Source organism: Lycorma delicatula, chromosome 1 (genome assembly GCF_047948215.1).
Source record: "Lycorma delicatula isolate Av1 chromosome 1, ASM4794821v1, whole genome shotgun sequence".
Lineage (NCBI taxonomy): Eukaryota > Metazoa > Arthropoda > Insecta > Hemiptera > Fulgoridae > Lycorma > Lycorma delicatula.
Genome location: NC_134455.1, coordinates 264,650,297 through 264,673,150, shown reverse-complemented (window position 1 = coordinate 264,673,150; position 22,854 = coordinate 264,650,297). Strand labels below are relative to the sequence as shown.

General features: G+C 29.7%; 1 protein-coding gene across 1 annotated transcript in view; it reads right to left on the bottom strand.

Annotated features, from left to right (window-relative positions):
- Window positions 1–381: 381 nt before the first annotated feature.
- The window catches only part of LOC142331103 (cytochrome c), a 31,349-nt gene continuing 8,876 nt past the window's right edge, over window positions 382–22,854 (bottom strand). Inside the window, exons 2-4 of the mRNA XM_075376776.1 lie at window positions 7,140–7,206; window positions 2,458–2,599; window positions 382–783 (exon numbers count right to left, since the gene is read on the bottom strand). Of these exons, the coding sequence (XP_075232891.1) occupies window positions 638–783; window positions 2,458–2,599; window positions 7,140–7,178 (327 nt within the window). The 5' untranslated portion in view covers window positions 7,179–7,206 and the 3' untranslated portion in view covers window positions 382–637. The remainder of the gene's footprint in view (window positions 784–2,457; window positions 2,600–7,139; window positions 7,207–22,854) is intronic.

Here is a 22,854-nt window from a genome sequence, read left to right as displayed (position 1 = left end):
AAAACTTGTATAAACTTTATTTACACTATATGCTTCAGTATAGGTAAAAAATCGCTGTTATTAACATTATTCTCAGCAATTTCACAAACATTTCTTTTGTACCATTTCTGCACTGGTTAAGTTCTTGTAAACTGTTGACAAAATTTCACAATCTAATAACAAACATCATATGACAGGAGGAAAATACTGTTAAGACATCAAGGATTTATCAAATCAAGGATTTTAAGGAGGGAATTCATTACAATTATCTTTTGCTAAATTGTAGTTTTGTCTTATCTTAGATCTATATATCATATTTTACAAACAATTACAGCGCAAAATATTCCATAAATAATTAATGTAACAATATATCCAAGGAAAGAAGGGAATAAATAAATACAATTAAACCATTCAAATTTTTTAATCAATAACAACAAGGAACCAAAATAATTTAAACACATTATAATATACACTTTACAGTACATAAAAATAAATAAATATTGAACACCATGATGTAATATATACACCAGGAAATAGAAATAAAGTCCAGCTTCATTCGGTCATTGAACATTTGGCTTGGCCCTCGGGTCATACAATTTAATACTTCTTTCACTACAATTTAATAGCTTACACTTTAAAAATAGTATTATGTTTGTAATTACTTTGTTGCTTGTTCTAGGTAGGCTATAAGGTCTGCACGTTCCTGTGGCTTCTTGATACCAGCAAAAATCATCTTTGTGCCAGGAATGTATTTCTTAGGGTTTTCAAGGTATATGAAAAGTGTATCCTTATTCCAAGTAATACCTAAATATAAATATATAAAATAACATTTAATCATTCAAATCTATGAAGTTAAGCTAAGCTAAAGAAAAAAATTAGAATGCTTATACATTAAAGATCCAAAAGGATTAGAGGTTAAATTATAAGAAAATGTCGGAATCAGTTTAAAAATAATGGATTGAAATTAATAGATTCAAAATAATTGAAGTCAATAAGTAATATAAATGTAAAAAGTGGTCTTAAGAAATGTTCCCCATGACCAAAATTAGTTTTTGTTCAACAGAATAAGTATAATAGATTGCAATTTAACAAAAAAGAATTACAATACACTATCCTAATTAGATGCAGTCCTTCCAGTGGTTGATAATTTTTTCCACCATCCTCCTTCCTAACCTTCTTACTTGAATAGGTACCATGAGAACTACATTAGCCACTGAACTTTTTCTAATTGTAGTGCCATCCTGACACCTACTTCTAACAATGAAGCAAGTCCTAATTTTCTGGAGTTCGGCAGGATGGTGACTTATCCTGAGCAACTGTCTGAGGATTCCATTTCCTATTTAAGTGTTGAAAGAGTTCAAAATCTCAAGGGGAGAAATCTTTATTTTAAGGAAATAAAATGTAATACGGGCTTCAAATAACAAACATACTATTAAGTGATACTGAACCTCCTCTGAACTCCAAACTTAACATTGGAGTTATTCTGATTTGTTCATATGCCGAGTTATATTTACCATAACGAAAACATCCATGTAACTTTTAAGAACTGCAATGATAACCTATTAAACACTCTACTATTATTGCTACTTTGCAGGTTTAACATAATCTTAAAGTGTTTTTATATTCTTACTGTAAAATACAAGCTATAATTTGGTAACTGAAGACAAAGTTCATGATTCTTTATTAATTTAATAAATGATATAATTAAAGTTTGGACTTTATAGCTCTGTTATCTGGAAGGAAAGTGAAGTTAAACCACCTTACACAATCACTTTGAAAGGTAAAAATAATAATAAAGATGAATGCAAGGATATGATTTACCAAATAGTTCATGTTTATTATTTTTTATTAATTCAATCAATATTTTTAACAATTAATTTTATTTATAATTATTGCAGGTTTCTATTAATAACCTGTAAACAAGGAACAGCTTTAGGAGGAAAAATGCAGTTTAAAGAGATAAACCAATAATTTAACCATCATTGTGCTTGATTTCTTATTTACTAAAAGCAAATGACTGAAGAATAACCTAGCTCCTTTCATTTACACAAATAATAATTAGAGTAGGTTCAACCTTATGGTTAACTAAATAAAGATAAGTTCTATCAAAAAACACAGATACAAAATATCATTTTTCTGCAGACAACCTATTAAGTAATTATCAAAGAATGTATCTAAAAAAAAAAATCACCATTGCACAATAGTAAAACATAAAAAAAAAATCATACATTTTTATGTACTTCTGTTACATACAGATTACCATTTAAAGAGTAAAATATCAGAATAAAAAATCTTTAACTATCTTCATACATGAAATCTACTAGTAGCAAAAAGAAGTTATACAAAAATACATTAACAATGAATTCTTTTAATTAATACTGACATTAATTATCTGCTGTTTAACTTAACAAATAGTAAGTCAACTTTAACACTATAATTCTTTTATAATCGTGAAGAAAAAATAATGCAATAGATTACCTTTACTGATGTTAGCTTCTGTGTATGTGAATCCAGGTGCCTGTCCTGTTTTACGACCTATTAATCCATGGAGGTTTGGTCCAACCTTATGTTTGTCACCTTTGGCAACAGTATGACATTGAGAGCATTTCTGAACAAAAACCTGCAAAACCAAATTCAAGCTACTGCAATACACAAGATTTGTCAGGAGTAAATATAAGAAAGAAGGGATTAAACTTAAAAACAAAATAAACAAAAATAAAACAAAGTAGAAATCTATTTCAGGTAACTCTTTTTTTATGTTTGCGGGGAATTCATCTTCAAAAGTCATCACAAACCAATAACAACACTGCTGAAAACTGCTTATAACCTATTTTAGTTGTCTTTTGGGAGACCAGGATAAAAATCATTAGTTTACATACAGCAAGCTGTATGTTAAACTAACATGATGGTTACAAGGAAAAAATTGATTATCTGACCTTTGAAATACCAAGAATTTGGCGAGAACCAACACAAATAATTATGATTATAATTTTGCTTACAATATTGCTAACATCACTGGTTTACTTAAAAAATAAAACTAGTATTATGTACTCAAATATTACATCAACTGAAAATAGAGCTTCATTGTGAAGACTTATCACCAAATCACCACCGTGGTGGTGTTTTTCTTGCCAAAAAACACCACCAGTTTTTTGGCAAGAAATTTCAGACTGTGATGAAGGTTATACTGACACTATTGTAGAAATATCTACATCAAAAGAAAAAAATTCATACCACAAATAGCAAATACTTAAACCACATCCCATTACACAAACATTAAACAGTGTTTTTTTTTGTTCTTATTTGTATTTGTCTAAACAAGTGGAACCCCTAGTACTATGTTTGAAGGAGAGGAACTTATAAAATAAAATTTCTTTGCATAGAATTTGCAAAACTTAAATGAAATAATATAAATAAATAGCTTAATTTATACCTGCTGTGATGTTAATGCATTGTTTTATCAGATCATGTTACATATGTATGAGGGATGATCAGAAAGTAAGTTACACACCGTCTATGAAACAAATATATATTTATAAGGCAATTTTTTTATTGAACATAAAACTACATAGTTTTATCTATTTTTCGACATAATTACAAAGTTTTCGAAACACTTTTCATACCTTGAGACATGATTTTCAAAAACACTCATAAAATTTTCATCCAATTTCCTTCAACCATATAAGGACTGCTTCTTTCAGTTCTTCATTATCATTAGCGAAATGCTCCCTTCCAGATCTCGCTTGAGACCAAACAGGTGGTAACTGCAGGGTGCTAGGTCAGGGTTGTAAGGTGGATGAGACCGCATTTCCCACTTGAATTTTTATAGTAACTCCTTTGTCACATGAGCTGAATGAGGAGTAGTGTTGTGGGGAAGAAACACGACCCCATTGCTCAATCTTCTGGGTATTCGATCTTTAATGGCTCTACACAATTTTCTTAAAGTCTCAAAGTAAGATTTGGCATTGATTGTTGCAATGAATTTTTGTCTCCATTCATGTGTGTTTAGTCAGGATTGCAATGAAGCAACCAGCTCTCATCCCTTGCAATGATTTGTTTCAAAAACTGTGAACCATTCCTAAAATAACATTGAAGAAAAGAAAGAGCAGACAAAAAACGTTGATGTTTGTGGTTGTCAGTAAAAGATGTGGCACATATCTTACAGTAATCAAGCTGATTGTGAATAATCGCAAACACACTACCATAACTGATGTTAAGTTCACTTGCAATTGCTCTGATTTTAATGCGCCAGTTACTCAAGATCATATCATTAACACGTTCCATGTTACCCATCGTGTTTGCAGTTGAAAGACGCCCAGCAAGCAGCTTGTCACTCACATTTGTTGTTCAGTTTCTGAACATTTGGCACAATTTTGTGATCATGGAGCATGACATTGCATTCTCACCATATACCTCAACAATTTGGTGATGAATTCCACAATTATCATTTTTTGCCCACAAAACTCAAGACTACTAAATGCCATTCTATGCTGGACGAAACCTCTATAGGACACGCCATATTGACGACACTACACACATACTGAATGTCATACAGAATTGCTGTTGGAGAAGTGTGAAAACAACATAACCAATGCTGCCACCACAATACATTGATATATCCCTTTCAGTTCAAGAACATGGCAAGGGTGTAACTTATTTTTTGATCCACCTCTCATAGTGGATAAATTTCAAATACACTTATATCTACATTAGTAGCTCATACTGTAGGAATGGAGGAAACATTTAAAAGTATATTAAGGATGATGAATGCTTATGACAAATCTGTGATTATCTTAAAGTTACTGGGCTTTTCTTTGATAATGGCATGACATTACAAAATACTGCAATTCTTGTGTTTATGGGATAGTAATGGTACCAATCAACATTATTTAATTAGAAACAATTTTACTTAGGGATAGAAAAATTTAAAAAATGCAACCACTTGTTGAGCCTCACGGAGAAAAAAAAAAGAGTAAAGATGTATCTTCTGAAAGCATTAGATAAAGATGGGGAAGGCCCACGGTTTAAATATTTAACTCAGATTTTTCCAAAAAAGAAGCTAAATTGAAAAGAAGGTATATTCATCGGTCCTGAAATCATAAAATTAATATGTGATAGAACTAGCAGTATGGAAATCATTCAAAGAAGTTGTTTAAAGTTTTTTTAGAAACAAAAATAATGATATATTAATATGTGGGTTCTTCAAATAAGAGTATAAACTGGAATTTATAAACTGTATGTGGGTGTTCAAGAGGTATCCAATGAATTTTAATGATTTTATTGCGAGTCTAAACTGCTGTATGTGGCTATGTATTGTTGGGAAGAAAGAGGACCTTGTGAATCAGTTGACACTGTCATTTGTTGTGATAAGCAATCCTCAACGAGTGGCAGTACTATGCTGCATTTACAGTCCTATGTTCGAGTAGGAAATCAACCAGCAACACACCTTTGAGTCCGAAAACACAGTTACCAGAATGTTTTCAGCTGACAAGCATTTCTTGGGTTTGATTGATGCCCCCTCCTAAATCTTCCACTACTCCATATTTATGCACTTGCTTTCTGGTGGTATAATGGTGAACCTATGTTTAACTGCAGGTCACAATACTATCCAAAAATGACTCTCCTTCCTCAAAGTGATTCAGAAGCTGCTGACAGATGTCTTTCCGCACATATCTCTGTGCCTCAGTGAGATGTGGAATTTACCTGGCCGACATTTTGCTGTATCCAAGAGTGTCCGACAGCATTGTATGCACATCCCAACACTTATGCTCACCTCTGATGTAATTTTAGCAACGGTTATGCTGGTTTAGTAACCTTCCAAAAGGTCACGAATGGCCTGAATTTAGTCATCATTGATGCTAGTCCATGGATAATGTTTGAGACTTTCGTTCTCCATTGCATCACGCCACCTCAAAATTATTTAGCCCAAACACACGAGTTTCTGACAGGGTAGCATTTCTGAAGGGTGCCTCGAGTAATTCGCAATTTCACAGGATCATCTTCATTGGTGAGAAATCTGATGATTTGTGGTGCAATGGATGTAGGTACCTCCTGCTCAGACATTTTGCTACTGATGAGGGAATGTGATCAACAGGCATGGCTGGCTAGTTGCTTCCCTCCACACCTTATCCAACTAACTACCCACAGCACCCCCATCACATTCACTGCTCTTCCTCAGTTCATGCAGAAAAATTCGGGTTTAAATTTCAATGACTCTCATAGAAAAACAATGGATGAATTATAAAAATTAATTAATGCTACACATAGAAACTCAAGAAATTAAGTGAAACAGAACCACAAACACATTTTATAAGTACATTTTTCTTGGATCTCGAAATTTCATTGTCTCCTGAATCAGAAAATATACCGATTGATGGATCAGTTTTAATATAGTAATAATACTACCACTCAATTAAGTTCTATAATAAAAAAATTAAAATCTTAGCCAATATGTTGAAAGCCAACATTTTTATGAGTGAAGGATGCTTTAATAAAACTTATTCAGCAGTGTTAATTCCAATGGTAATAATAGTTATATTGTATCTTTTTCAATCAGAAAAAAACACAGGTAACATTTTCATAAAATTGACCTTTTGTGTAGAACACACACTAACCAATTCTTAAACACATTACCAAAAATGTAATAGAACAATCCTTTAATTCACATTTTACCAAATAAAATATCATGATTTTTACATAAAACCATTTCTAAGAACTAAGAAATAGAGACCAACACATAGATAAAGAACTTAACTCAGAAGTTTTCCAATGTTGAGAAATACAAAAATTTGGAAGGTGGTCATTTTTTACCCATTACAATACTGTACCAAAATTCTGGGAAAGAAACAATATTTATAAGATCAAAATTAAATATCACAAAGAAAAATAATTTAAAAGTTTAAAACAATAAATTAACTGAACCAAAAAAATAAATAATTCTAATGGTGTGTTAGTTTATCACTTTATTTACTGTTAAAATGTTTGATTGGTTTAAGGACATTTGTGAAGCTATATGTTAATAAAACACTGAAAACAAACATTTTTTTAACTGAATTTTATAATTTTAAGAATTTCATCATAATGGTGTAGATAATAATAGTTTGAATATTATAATATTAAATTAAATTCTAGTTTTAACATATATTAAGAATAATTACTACCTTTTTCCCCTTTTCTACATCACCAGCTGGAACACTCATGTTTGTTTTTTTTTATAAGGTCAAGCCTCTGAAACAAAGAAAATACAATCAGAACTAATATGTTACAGGAAATGTTGAGTATGGTAAAAACAATTCAAGAAAAGTTAGCTGCCTCTATAGCTTAGCTGGCATAATTAGAAAACGAAAGTAAAAAACCCTTTATGTATGCAATTTACCCACCTGGTGCAAGAAATGATTATTAGCTCAATGAAACTGATCTACTGCTTACACAGAATTAGTTAAGTTGGTTAAGGAGTATATCAAAATTAGTTAATTCTCTCTTTCAAATATATGTAGTTACTAAAGTAGTTTCGAATGTGATATGAGAGAATAGTACTGGGAAAATAACAGAAAGTTATGACAGGTCGTTAAAAATCTTAAAGGGTTATGGAAAACAGTTAAGAATAACAGATATGAATGGCAATTTGAGAACAAATATGAGAGAGATACTTCACCTGAAAAAAGCATTGTGAGAATGTTTTTCAACGAAACTGAAGAACAAGAAGTTGGTCCAGCAGTTAGTTAAGATGTGTTTAGAAGCTGAGGAAGAAAGAGAAATAATGCTCAGTGAAGTCCAGAATGCTACAAAAGAAATAAAACTAGGAAAGTTTACTGGTGATGGTGGAATATACCCAGAATTTATTAAGTATGAAGGAAAGAAGGTAAAAAATTGGTTGTGAAAAGCGTGCAGCAAATCATGGCTTGAGGGGAGGATTCCAAAAAACTGGGAAATGAATCGATTATTCCAATCCTCAGGAAGAGCAGCTCTTATTAAGTGTGAAAATTATAGGGTAACGTGTTTGTCATCAGTGGTTATAAAGATTTACAGTCATATTCTGGAAAAGAGATTGATGGCAGCAATAGAAGAGGAGATAAAAAAATGAGCAGACTGCTTTTAGGAAGGCCTCACAAACAATAGATCATATATTTACCTTGCGAATGGATATGTTAAGGCACAATGGATATAAATAAATAAAGAAATAAATAAATAATAAATAGAAAATAATAAATAGAAATAAATAAAGCACTTTTTGATAAGCTGCTTTCAATAGAGTTACAGCGCAAGAATTATGGAAGGCTCTGGAACCACAGCCATGTTGACCAAATAAATTAAATATTTTATCGAAATGTTATGGAAGCTGTTTGAAAAGTCAGCAAGGTTTAAAGCAGGGAGATCGTCTAAACCCACTTCTGTTCACCATGCTGATGAATGGCAATATAAGACAATGTAAAAGGTGAATAGAGAAATCTCATTGGAAACTGGAGAATGAATCAGGATGACTTAAAAAATTCAGTAAATGAATAGGATAGTCCTTTTGAACAAAGAGGCTGGAGATGAACCCTCAGAGAGTAAGTGATGAAATGGAGGATAAACATGGTTTAACTATATAGTGGAATGGAATAAAGCTGGATCAAGTGAATAGTTTGAAGTACCCAGGAATAATGATTTTTTTAAATGAGTAATACACTTATAAGTAAAAGGGAAGTCAGCTGGGAAACAAAGATGAAAATTTACAACATGATATTTTCCCTGGTTTTAATCTATGCTACAGAACGTCTAACACTGCTGAAAAAACATAAGAATAGGCTGATAGTAACTGAAATGAAGTATTTGAGATGATTAGTGCAGAAAATAAAACATGACCAAAATCAGAAACACTATCATACGAAGTCAGTTGACGCGAAAGCTCTTTGTATAGAAAGTAGAAATCTGAGAATGGTGAATGAGACAAGATCAGAGAGTTTGTGAAAGAGAGCGATTGGGTGGAGTGGCATAAGTACATATCTGGAATTTTCAGTGAGAGGAAAAAAATGGTAACAGACCAAAAGAGATAAAAGAAATGGCTAGGTGGACCAAATGTTTAATGGGACAAAGGTAAAAATAAAAAAAACCATAAACCAATTTTGTAACTGAATTCAATAGAAAATCTTTTTATCACAACTGTTGACAAATAATGTAGAGTAGCATCAACAGGAGTTCTTAATTTAAAAGAACCAAATAGCAGTCATACATGATAAAATCTTGCACAGACAATCAAAATACATTTTATGAGTTATTATCAGATAAAAAGACAAAAGTAATAGATACTATTTTTTTTCCAGCAAATAAAGAATTCTAATTGCTTTTTAATACAGCATGTTACTTGCAATAACAAAACATATTTAATATTTGGGTATTATTAAAACAGATAACAAATAAATAAATATTAACTGCCAAACATATGGTGCTTCCTACCTATACAAACATAAATTAAAGATGATATATTTTTTAAGAAAATAAAGAGCAAGGGATGAAGGTGAGAGAAAGTCTTATAAGATCTACACCTCCAAACAATTGTAGTCTGTAAAGAGCGACTTGGATTTCTCTGGACTCATAGATAATAAACTTTAACACCATTTTTTATTTAATATTTTTGAAGGATGAATATAAGCTTTAAAACTACAGTGAAGCTGTAGTAAAACTACAGAAGATGCTAAGGCTGTCCTCAATTTTGTAGCAGATACAATTCCACTTAAAGAAACATTTCTATATATTGCCTTTGAAGTCCACCATTCATGGCTTTCTTTTCTAAGATTAATTAATCTTAATAATTCATTAAAGAATTCATGAGTCAAGATAATTTTACTTTACAGGTCTAACATACACAACCTTGTTGAATTCTGCAATAATGTTAATTAACTTCAGGTGAGGATCATGTGAACTGCATGTGAATTAATGGTACTCTATATGTTCAGGCTATTAACATATCCACTTAAATAAAACCAAGCCTTATTAATAAACCAAAGTGAAGTTAACATAGGCTTTTTGTGACCTTGTGAATATAACTATTATCAGAGTTTTGTAAGCTACACAATAAACATAATCATTTTCTGAATTCAAAGAGGATATCTCTTGTATAGTTTGAATTCACTAAGGTGCAGTTACAATGTTTAGTGAACTCTGGCAGGTTGAATAAGATGCTTCAACCTGTTGATATAACCACTGAAGTGGCCTAAATGATCAACACAGTCTATTTACATGTTCTGTAAACTCGGATGTTATAGCTTCTAGGTTTATTGTTAACATCTCCAACATCACATAAGATCTTATATACTCACAGTTGATTTCCCTGAAATAGGAGGAGGGAAGTTCCTTTCGGTACAACATGACAATAATTGTAGGAGTTTACAAAGAGATAAATTTCCTTCAACATAATTTTCTGTCCTGCATGAAGTACATAGCAGATAGAATGACATTTCTGCTTAACACCAGTTTATCTTATATGGTCAGGTGGGCAATGAAATTAGCTAATTCCTCAAAGTCACCTATATATGAGACAATATATCGCTGCCATCAATAAGTTTATGATCAGCAATTTTAAAAGGTACAGTCCCCGGCCATATTAATCACTGTATCTTTGACTTTAAATAACACAAGAAAAGTATTCTAATCATAATAATTTAAATATTCAAATTGTTTCTGTACCAACAACCAATGTAAGGCATAGAACTTTGCCAATTTACTCACAAGTACAATAAGAAAAATCATCATTTTTATTCAGTGTAATCATAATATTTAATATACATTTTTTCACAATACAAAATGAAGTGAAATGTTGTGTATGGTTAAATAATATGTTAACACACAATTTTAATACCACCCCAATTACCACCATGGTCGTCTGATTATTTCATGCCCTTTATCTGGAAAGGTTCAAATCATGATCAGGCTGGAATTTTTTTTATGAATTATACAAGTTAATTCTTATAATTATTATTGTCAAATTACAATTAATCAAACTATTACTGAGCATTAATCTGCTGTTACTTGAGTTAAAAAATATTAATAATAAACTATAACAAGAAACACTATAGCACAGTTACACTAAGAAGCTATACAAAAATAGATACAATAAAATAAAAATGTATATAATGAATAAACAACCTGCTCTGGGTCTTATATGAAAATAAAATTACAAAGTTATACAAAGTACAATAAATGAAGAAATGCTATATCAAGCCACCAACATGAATTAAACTACATGAAATGAGGTTTACAATTTTTATGTGAATATATACTAAGTCATACACTTTAAAAGAAAACTACTACACTTCCATACTTAAAATTTAACTTTTTTAATACTGTTAATGAACAATCATTCAAACAAATGTTTAATCATTTTATGACTTTTTTTTGTTACTGATTAGATAACACACCAATCAGCAATTGCTTGATTTTTAACTTTTTTTGAATACAGTTATTAGAAAACAGAATTACTTTCTTGATTTTTATTGGTTCATCACTCTAAGCTAATAACTTTTATGAAATGATTTTCAAACTTCAAGAAAAATAAATAATTAGGTACACAAATGTATTACAATTTTCATTAAAAATTTAGTCAACATGTGGTTCTTCAATTATATATTACCATCACCTTAAGATATATATATATATATATATATTGCAACTATTTAAGAATAGAGCCAAAATAATTAAAATAGTAGTTAAGTAGAGTAGCTAATATTTCTATATTCCACAAAACCAAACAATTTCTCTCAAGTTTATTTAATTATACCTACTTAAATATTTACAATGTACTATAGTACACAGTAAATATTAATACCTTGTACAGTAAGCACAAGGTATTATGAGTTTGTACACATGATCATTGTTACAAGTTTATGAGCCAAATATTATGTTGCATATTAACAAGTCAACCCTGATGTGACTTTAGAACTATAGATGTCCATTCTTATAAGTATACCTGTGTTAACCATAGGAGACTGACAGAATAGTGAACATTACTAATTTGAGAAAATAATGTTGGCTGGAGCCTATTTTACCACATGTATATACTTAATACTTCAGCATAAGAAACAGCACCATTCATAATGAGGAGCAAAATATTAATGTTAGGTTATGAAAAGGTGTACTATGCATATTGCCTCTATTCAGGAGAGGAAGTGCGTAGATATCTAAAAAGAGTTTTCTGAATACACGCTAACAAATTATCATGCATAGATTTATATATTTTTCCAATATACAATAAACAAATTTTAATAAAAATAAAACCAATAAAACTTTCTCAAGAAAATGTAAAAAAAAAGATCAAATAATTTATTTTTATTATGAAAGAATATGATCTTTGGTGAAATTCTATAAATGGGAAATTTCAGCAGGCATTTTCATAAATACTGAATTATACACTTTTCCAAAAGTTGCAATATATCAACTAATATTTATTTACAGGCTTCTTTTAAACAAAACTCATGAAAATTCAAAATTTTTTAAATGTTGTAAACATGATACTAAATCTAACTGTTTTTCATATTGTGCGTTTCAAGCATCTGTATTTGATATTTTTTAGACTGGAAAATTCCAGTCTGAATTTTTAGGTTTTCAGATTGGGGAAAGGTTTGTAGCAATTGCCTTTTAATTGTGTTTAGAACTGTGATACACTCTTAAGAATATTATTACTTGCACAAGTGAGAAGAATTGACATTTACCTCATGAAAATTGGGGTAGTCAGTTAGGAGTTACAGCCACACTAACAAAAGTAACATCCTAAAGCACTACTCTCCTGCTATACTCCAGTGAAAGCCAAGAGAATATATGGCATACTGTTATACATTTTGAAACATTTACTGTGCTATCTAAAAATGTGCAATTGATGTAGCAGTAGCAGTTTGTATGAATTTTTGTAATAGCTATAATCTTACTAGAGTATCAAATAAAATTCTTTTAAAAGGTAAAATGAAAATTAAATAAAGATATTTTTTTACACAAAGGTTTAAACAACAGAAACAGTGTAGCAAATATGAAAATATAGATGAACATAGTACATAAATATACTGTACTGATTATATTTTCATTACCAATCGGATTATACTTCATTCTTGTATTTTGTGACAATGAAGGGCTATATGTTACAAAGAAAGTAAAAATATAAAAACTGAGTATTACAATACTCTACAAATAAAAAAATATATAACAATTTTAAACAAAGAAAGGGAAAAAAGAATTAATATTTACAATTCAGGAATTTCTCAGAAAGAATACTGAAGCCTACACCACTGTGATTTTAAAGACCATGAAATAGTTAAATTCACTATATGCCCTTTTCCTCTTTAAGTAAATATTAGCATTTTAATAAGTTAGTATAGTGTCTTGTCTGACAACAGAGACCATAGCTCTTCGATGAGCTCTAATTACAAAGTTTAATTTAAGCTTTTGATGCAATTATTGTTAATGCATTTCACTTCATGTAAAAAATAAAAAAGGGGCAGGCTAAGATTATCAGTATCTAGTCAATTAGCAATCACTTTTGGCGACCTGTTCAGATGCTAAAACGTTCTGTGGACAGAGGAATAAACTAATGTTAATAATCATCAGTCGAACTCACAGTCAGCTGTTGAAGATGACTGACAGCACTCTTTGCAAGATGATTATCCGTTGTACATATGACTAATAATAGCACAGAAGATATGATGTAGTCTCTCTCTATAGAGTCTATATTTCTATTTAAATATAAATACAGCCAAGTGCCCTATACGATGATGTTAAGTACTGACATACTTTGGTAATTTATCCCAAACTCTCTCCATAAAAGACTAGACATAACTAACCTCTCTTCACGGAATGAATTAGCATCTGAATAGGTCTTGATAACTCAAAAAACTGATAGCTAATTGATTATGATATTGATAATGCAGCATGAACTTTGACCTTGCAACAGGTCACCTGTTTGACATTAGATCTTGTGTTTACCTGAAACTAAGAATCTCTACTACTATTAAAGCTGATCAAGAAATTGTTCTGAATTACCTTGTAATTAAAAATTGTAATACTTTCTTTACTTCTTAACATACGTTATAAAGTACTGTAACTTTATAAATTATTAATAACTATCCAAAAAATGGACAAATAAAAATTTAGTTTATTTAATAATTAAAAAGTTTTTGAACATTAAGGTCTAAAAACAACTTAAAATTACTAAGCAACAACAAACTGGAATGAACCAAGCCAATAAAATAAAAGCCTCCAAACGGGGAAAATATGCATCTACCCAACAAGGGATTAAAGTACTTTTAACCAGTTTTGATTTTAACTCACCTTTAAATATTCTTGAAACTTAAACATAACAAAATTCTTTTTAACAACAATCTTGCTTAACATCAGTTAAATTTCAATCATAAGTGTAATTACAGCAAAATAAACAATTACGTTCTACTGAAAAATACAAAATCACTGCACAACATACAGGTCAATGCTTTTGAGAGAAATAAATAAAGAAATCACAAAAACTTCACTAGGATTATCAGAAAATAATTACATCTATGTTATACAATATATCTTGCCTGAAACAATGTTCTAGTTAAAATACAACAAATTCTCAACTTGCTAAAAAAAAAAAAAATGTTTTAAAATATTGTCAGAATCTAGAATTATCCTTGGATAAAACTCATACAGTAACTTAAAATTCACAATAAGATAACAGGTGGAAGAAACATATTTATCTAGCAGATTTATTATCTGCACTTTTCTAGTTTCATTAAAATCAAACAACTCTCAAATTTTGATTGGTTTTTTAAACCAATCAAATCGTGGTCTGCTTTTCAAGCATGCGTATTTGAAACTTCACTTGGTTTTTTTAGACTGGAAAATTCCAGTCTGAATTTTTAGTTTTTCAGATTGGGAAAAGATTTGTGGCAACTGCCTTTTAATTGTGTTTAAAATTGTGATACACTTTTTGTCATATTATTACTTGCACAACTGAGATGAATTGAAATTTGCCTCATGAAAATTGGAATAGCCATTTTGGAGTTAGAGCCTCACTAACTATTATCTACACTTTTCTACAGTTTCATTAAAATCACAACTCTCAAATTTTGATTGGTTTTTTAAAAATCAATATACTTTCAGTGCTTTAAATAAAACTGTTTACTTTTATGAGTAATAAATTGAAATTAAAATGTTGAGTTTTGTTTTATGATAACACTTCTGTAATAACAATAGGGGAGCATCTTGACTTCTGTTAAAGATTATCTTTTTTCTTTTATAAGAGTGATAATAAATAATCAATTAGAAATTTTAAAACTTTATTATCAGAACTAAATTGAGAAAATAATAATAAAATTATAAATCTTTAATGAAAGATTTAACAACTTTTCTTATGTTTTCAGGTTTTCTTTCTGGCTTGACGTTATGACATCACTATCTCTTTTTACAAAAAAACAGCTTCAGCAAAAACGTTAAATCGTAATTGTTTCATCAATTCACTAGCACTGAAGCTGTTTTTGCTGAATACCGAAAATGTAGTAGTACATGTTATTGATAGAGGATTTCTGTTGCACTAAGTTGTTTGGAAAAAAATGATACCACTGAAGTGTCACCAGAAAATATTTGTCTTTTGTACGCAATTATTATGCAGACAATAGTTGTATATTTGATGGTTATCCGGATAATGTGGCTGATAATGAAAACTCAACTTCATCTTCAACAAAAACAAATGAATGCTTAAGGCAAAAAAATTCTTTGAATGTTCTTTTTTTTAAATATTGAAATGAAAAAAAAAAACGTTTTTACAAGAGAAATTTTTGTCAAATGATAAAAATAAGAATGAATTAATAAAAGAGTTGTCAAAAGCATTTAGATTTGAAGGAAATACAATAAAACATGCAGACGAAGTTGCAGATTCATTAATTATTAATACATATTGATCTTTTGGCTCTTAAATTTGACTAATGCAACAAATTACTTTCTCAAACCAGGTGCAGGCAATGTAAGCGACTCAATGTATTCGTCAAATAGTTTTCAGTATGAAGATTAACGTTCAATTGTTGGTTTTTTACATTGTTTTACTGGCTGTGACACATCTGCTTTTGCAGGCAAATGAAAAAACAACTTTGAATTCACTGATTAAATCCCCGAGTTGACAGAGTTGGTAAAGCCTTTTTATCAGACTAATGCAGAGCCAAAAGTCATTGCTTGAAATGGTTGTAAATTAATTTCATCTATTTACAAAAGCACAAATGATAAATTATTTCTGGATGATTTGAGATTTCAGCAATACAAAGTATTAACTGCAAAGTCTACATTTAAATTACAAAAATTACCACCAACTGTTGGAGCAGCTCCACAACACTCCTATAGAGCATACTTTCAGCTTTAAATGTGGCTTGGAAACAAAATAACTGGAACTAAGTGGGGCTGGAAAGAAATAATTGCGAATAATTACAAAACACTCATGCCTCACTTTACAGAAGTCTGTCATGCCAGAAGATTTATTAAAAACAATCTCTTGCAGGTGTGAATCCAGTTGTTAAGGTAATAGATGCGGGTGACGAAAACATGGACTGTGATATACAGATTTATGTAAAGTGCCATGGTTCAGACAATTGATGAACATTGTTAAAATTTTATAAGATTTCAGTGATTCTGAAGACATTTCACATGAAATCGAGCGGCTAAATCTTTGCTTGAACTCAGAAAATCAATTACCTGAGGAATTTAGTGATATCGAAGAAACGTTTGAAGATCAGGAAGAAACCCAGTCTAATGAAGGATCAGACGATGAAGATAAAGTTAAAAAGTTGCCAAAAAGACCAAGATTGGCCTAGTATTATTTAACTAAATATCCAGTAAATATTTTGAAATCAAAAATAGTAATTTTAAATAATTTAAATAAAAAAATCGCTTATATATCTATGAATACATAAAAACTAAAAAAAAGTACACAATTGATTCTATGACAAACAAATTAAAAAAATATTATTTTTATTTATCTGAGCTTCATTATTCGAATTGAATGTTTATAGCAATAGTGCACAAAAATAACGTTTCAGGTCATACAATGAACACAGTTTTTGGTTTTTTTTAATTTTAAAAAATTATCAACAATTACTGAAAAATTCATTGTTGCAAGTGATTTTTTTCTGCATTTTTAAGCATATTTTTGAATTGTGATTATAGATGTTTTTTATTTTACCAAAACGTATACGTCAAAACAAAAAAAATAAGCACTGGCAGAACTGTGTACAATGATTTTTCTAAGCAGATTTTTTAAAAAAATGTTTTGGACCGGAGAAAATGAGTCTCGGAAACTTCTTGATTTTTTTAACAAAAAAAATTTGTGGCTATTTAAGACACAGAAAGGTATACTTTCACCAAGTTTCGTCAAAATTAAATTATTTTGCGGAAATGAATAAAAAAGACTTTTCGCATATTTCTCGGAAATTTTGGGGTTTTATTAAAAAGTGACCTCTACAAAAGTTGTAGATTTTTGCACGATTTACAACTTTTGTATTGGATACTTTTTTTGACGTCAACTTTCGCCGGAAATCGCAATAATACAATTTTTCACCCCTCTTCAACCCCCCACCACCACCATTCACGCATTTATTTTTTTTTACGTTTATTATAAATTCATTTACCATTTCCACTTTTATAAAAGTTCAGGTATCAATTTTTTCTTCTCTAAATGACTTATTTCGATCTGTCAACTTTGTCAAATCAGTTTTCTTTTATTTTATATAACATTAAATCGTTAAATAAAATATTATTTATGAGAAACTCTTCAATGAAAACTCGGCCAAGCTGGCAACAAAAGATGATATATTGAGTATATCGGCTGCGGTTCGAGATATCGCGGAGGAAATCGTTGAAAGAAGTGCGAATTTTGAAGGAAGAAAATGCCAAAATTTTGAGCCGGCTTTATAATTACAAAGACCGAGCACACCGTAATAATTTAATATTCAAAGTGCTGAGATTTAATTCCGATGCGGATTGCCGTGTGATTGTGAGGGATTTCTACAGGAATGCGTTACAAATAGATCGGTAAGTAGCGATTGAGCCCGTACATTTGGTAAAAATAAAAGGAAAATGCTCCCATTATTGTGCATTTGCCATTTGAGAGCCATATTGTGTATATTAAGAAAACAGAGGTTAAAAGGAACTAGCATGATAGTACACAAGGGCTTTTGTTGGGAAACTACGAAAAAAAGGGGAAAGCTTGTGGCGATTCGAAGAGACGTTATTTAAGCGGTGGGCAATAAGAACATGATTATTATTAATGTGGACCAGTTGATTGTAGAGGGTCAAAAATTTACTTGGATGGCAACGTCCCGTTGCCATCCAATTTTGCCACGCCGTACATCAACCGTCCCGGTTGATGTACGGCGTGGCAAAATTGAAGTTGTTCAATTATGACTTTGGGGAAATTAATTTTATTATTAATCATATCCCTTTAGTATTGATGTTTTTTATATTGAAATGGCCCGTTGGTATTGAAATTAATTATATAATAATTTCCACTTACCAACTATTTTTATTATGTCCGAGCGGTTTCGGATATTGATTCGTCATCAGGAATACTTATGTGTTACGGATAATTATTTCCTTCACAAATTAATATATTAAATGAATTTTGAATACAAAATTAAAAATACAACTGATCGTCGAAAGGTAAAAATAATGTCGACGTTGTCAGAATAATACCGTCATGTCAGTAAGAAGCTCTCAATTTTTATGTTTATTAGTATGAATCAGTATAACCAGACTAAGAATCAATATTATTGTTTAATGTAAGTTATTGGAATATTCAAGAATATCAATAAAATTATCTGGGTTGTAATTATGATTATTTTCTAAGATATGTCTAGCAAAATCGGATCGTTCTTTATTTCCCTTATTAATGTATTCATTAATTCTGATCGAAAAGATCGGTTTGTCATCCCGATATATTCAAAATCACAATTTGCGCATTTTAAACTATACACTCCCTGTTATATAAATTAAATTTATTATGTTTTATTATTCTAGTACGATCTCTGTTATTTATATTAATAATTATTTTATTATTCGTTAAACATGCAGTTTTTAATTCAAAAAATTTAAATATTTTATTAAATTTTTGTAATTTATATTGTATTCAGTTTTAGCATATTTGTATCCGTTATTATTATTTGTTAGTTTTATATTATCTTCTATATAATTTATTTATTAAGTTTTCATTGTATCCATTAGTTATAGTTATAAGTTTGATATTATTTAACTCGATGTTTAATTTTATATTATGTCTTAAATATTTTATAGCTTTATTTTATATTAATGAATTAAACGTCAATATTTTTGGATTCCAAGGATGAAACGAATTATTATGTATTATGGTATCCTGTTTAGTGGGTTTCCTATATATATCGATATCCAGTTTATTAGTATTACAGTTTTAGTTAATTTTTATATCTTAACAAATTTATGCAATTATTATTTTCTCGACCTAAAGTGAATTTAATGTCATTATTTATCGAGTTCATTTCTTCAATTATTGTATTTTCTTCGTCTTTAAGTTGTTTACCGTATATGAAAATATACCACATATATTTTATATACTAGAATTTTATGTTTATTAAATACATGTTTTAGATTATTGTTCTCAATTCATTCATGAAAATGCAAGCCAAAACAGCTGAAAGTGGAGATCCCATAATGAGACTTTTCTCTTGCTAGTAATACTTATTGTTAAATTCCAAATAGTTGTATCTATTACATAATTTTAATAGGTGTATTAATTCTTGTATAATGTTACTGTCTACTTTTAATCTAAAGCATTTATTAATGGTTTCGTTAGTATTAATATTAGTATACAAATCTTTTTTGTCTAATGTGATAAGCTTTGTTGTGTTATTTATATCATTAATTATGTCTAACAATTCGTATCTATTTTTTAGATTATATATATTGTCAATTTTAATGTACGTTTTTAAGGTATTAAATAAAAATTTTCTTAATGTGTATTAGGTGAATTAATACAATTTATTAAAGGTCTCATAGTCATATCGGGTTTATGTATTTTTTAAGTAGTGCTTTTAATATAGAAGTTTTTGTATTGGTTAATTTAAATTCTCGTTTAATGTATTTGTACCAGTTTACATCCTTTAATGTTGGAACCGATATGTTTTTTAATTTTTGTTTGTTAGTATTCGATTGTAATATTAATAAATTAACGAATACTAAATATTCTAACATAAGAAACTTAATAGACTGATGAGCGAAGATATAAAAGATAATAAGAATGTAATTCACAATAATGCGTTTAATTAGGAACATAGTTTTGGATCAGACGTAATCAACACTACTAATACTGAATTTAATGATAAGGAAACCAGAATCACTAAACACGAATATAAGTTTAATCTAGCAATCTTAAATAAAAGTAAAATTATTAAAAATACCATCATAGACGTGGAAAATAATAATATATTTAAAATCGATAATATTGATAATCAAAATAAATTAACAAATCAGTTCGTTAATGTCACTGATAATATTAAATATACTAATAATAATTTTAATCACTATATCAACATACAAATAAAAATATAAAAAAAAAATTAAAAGAAAATAATTCATTTATTGTCATTCAAACAAAACTAATACCCCTGTAATAATTAACAATAATTTATATATTGAAAAAATTAATACAAGACAATAAGTTTACGGAAATTAAGGATCCTACTAACAAAATTAAAAAATATATCGGTTCCAACAATACATCGGCTCCTATATTAAAAGCACTATATAAAATATATAAACTTGCTATGCCCACAAGACCTTTAATAAATTGTATTAATTCACCTAATACACATTAAGAAAATATTTAACTTAAAAACATACATTAAAAATTGAAAATAAATATAATCTAAAAAATAGATACGAATTGTTAGACATAATTAATAATATAAATATAAATAACACAACAAAGCTTATCACATTAGACATAAAAGACTTGTATACTAACGAAATAAATAATATAATTAATAAATACTTTGGATTAAAATAGACAGTAACATTATACAAGAATTAATACACCTATTAAAATTATGTAATAAATACAACTATTTCGAATTTAATAATAAGTATTACCAACAAGCGAAAGGTCTCATTATGAGGTCTCCCCTTTCAGCTGTTTTGGCTAGCATTTTCATGAATGAATTGGAGAACAATAATCTAAAACAAAATTTTATTAATATCGGTTAGCGAGACATGAAAGATGGCTTTGGGAAAACGAGCAAATCGAGGTGATCAATAGATACAAATACTTGGCGTTACTTTCACTTCTTTGCTGTCTTTTGGAGCGCACATAAGGAAACGGGTATCAGTAGCCAAATTTGGTTTGAATAATAAATATGTGGAGCAGTTTTTCGGCTATACTGGTGAAAAGTTAATGGGGACGTTTTTCAAGTGGTAACAAACGGGGGCAGGTTCGATGAATTTGAGGTTTTGCTATGGTTTTTTACTAAAAAAGTTATTCTGTTTTCCGCAGCCCACTTCTAATTATGTAATATACTTGGAAAAGGATAAAATTAATTTATTTCATTTTACTTTTAGTATGAATTATAAATATATTAAACTTAAAAGAAGATAGCGCGTAAACTTGCTATTAAAGTTATCGAGCACAATATCGAATTATGTAGGGTGTGGAAGTCATGGCAGAAAGGTATGGCTATGAGTTTAGCGAGTGTGTGAAAAGCGCGTGTGATTGGAATCTACAGCTGAATGGTGTGAATGAAGAAGGATTTAAAGAAGAAATGGATGGCGCGTGCGAAAAAGTCTTTATTTCGCACACCATCGTCTGGATCATGTACTCGAAGATCGGAATTATCTTACTGGTAAATTCAACAGCAGCGAAATGTCGGTAATATTTAGAACGCGGTGTGCACTATGTAGATTAAATAAAAGTCCGGGTAGGGAGGGCGGGCAGTGGTTATGATGCACATTATACAATAGGCTGGAGAAAGAAGACACATCACATTTTACCGGAAGGTGCCCGGTATTAGCATATATAAGAAATCCTAAACTGAGCAACAGTGTCTTAACAGAGGAACAGATAATTAATCTACTTAATGGAAGGGATTGGAAAAGGGTGATAGGATTTATAAGATATGTCTTACACATGTAGTTATAGTTGCTGAATTTAATAGTTACAGAGTCAAATATGGAGGTATAAGTGTGTGTGTGTGTGTGTGTTATCCAGGTGCTTCGAATTTAGTTTAGATTTCAACAGAAATTTGCATTTGAGCATCCCTGAATCCATTTTGATTAATTTCGGCATGACGTCTGTACATATCTCGCATAACTTAAAAACGAGTAGCCGTAGATGTTGAAATTTTGGTTTTAGAACTGTTGTAACTTATAGTAGTGCAACTCCCCTTTTGACTGAAATCGACTGAACCAAAAGTGCCCAAAAAAGCCCGAAATCCCCCAAAATTTGGATTTTGGACTTTTTTAACTGCAGTAATAAGCCCTCATCGAGAGTTTTTCAACGATATATCATAAGTGGTACTTATTTTCATTGGTCCCAGAGTTATAGTCAAATAAAATTTTAATTAATGAAATATTTGGATCTTACACGGGAAGTCACATCGGTTCGAATCAGACTTCATCTTTTCTTTTCTTTAATTAAATTTAAATATATTGATTTATTAATAATTATTAACCCGTGATTTAATAACTAATTCAATAACAATAAAAAAAAAGAAAATGAAAAAAAATCAGAAATTATTAGTGAAATATTTTATGTACTTTTAAAATGTGTATATGTAATTTAACAGACATTATTACACGTGTATATGTAACTGATTTTGTCAAATATCTGATTACTTAATATTAATTGAAAATTATAATTTAGGACCATAA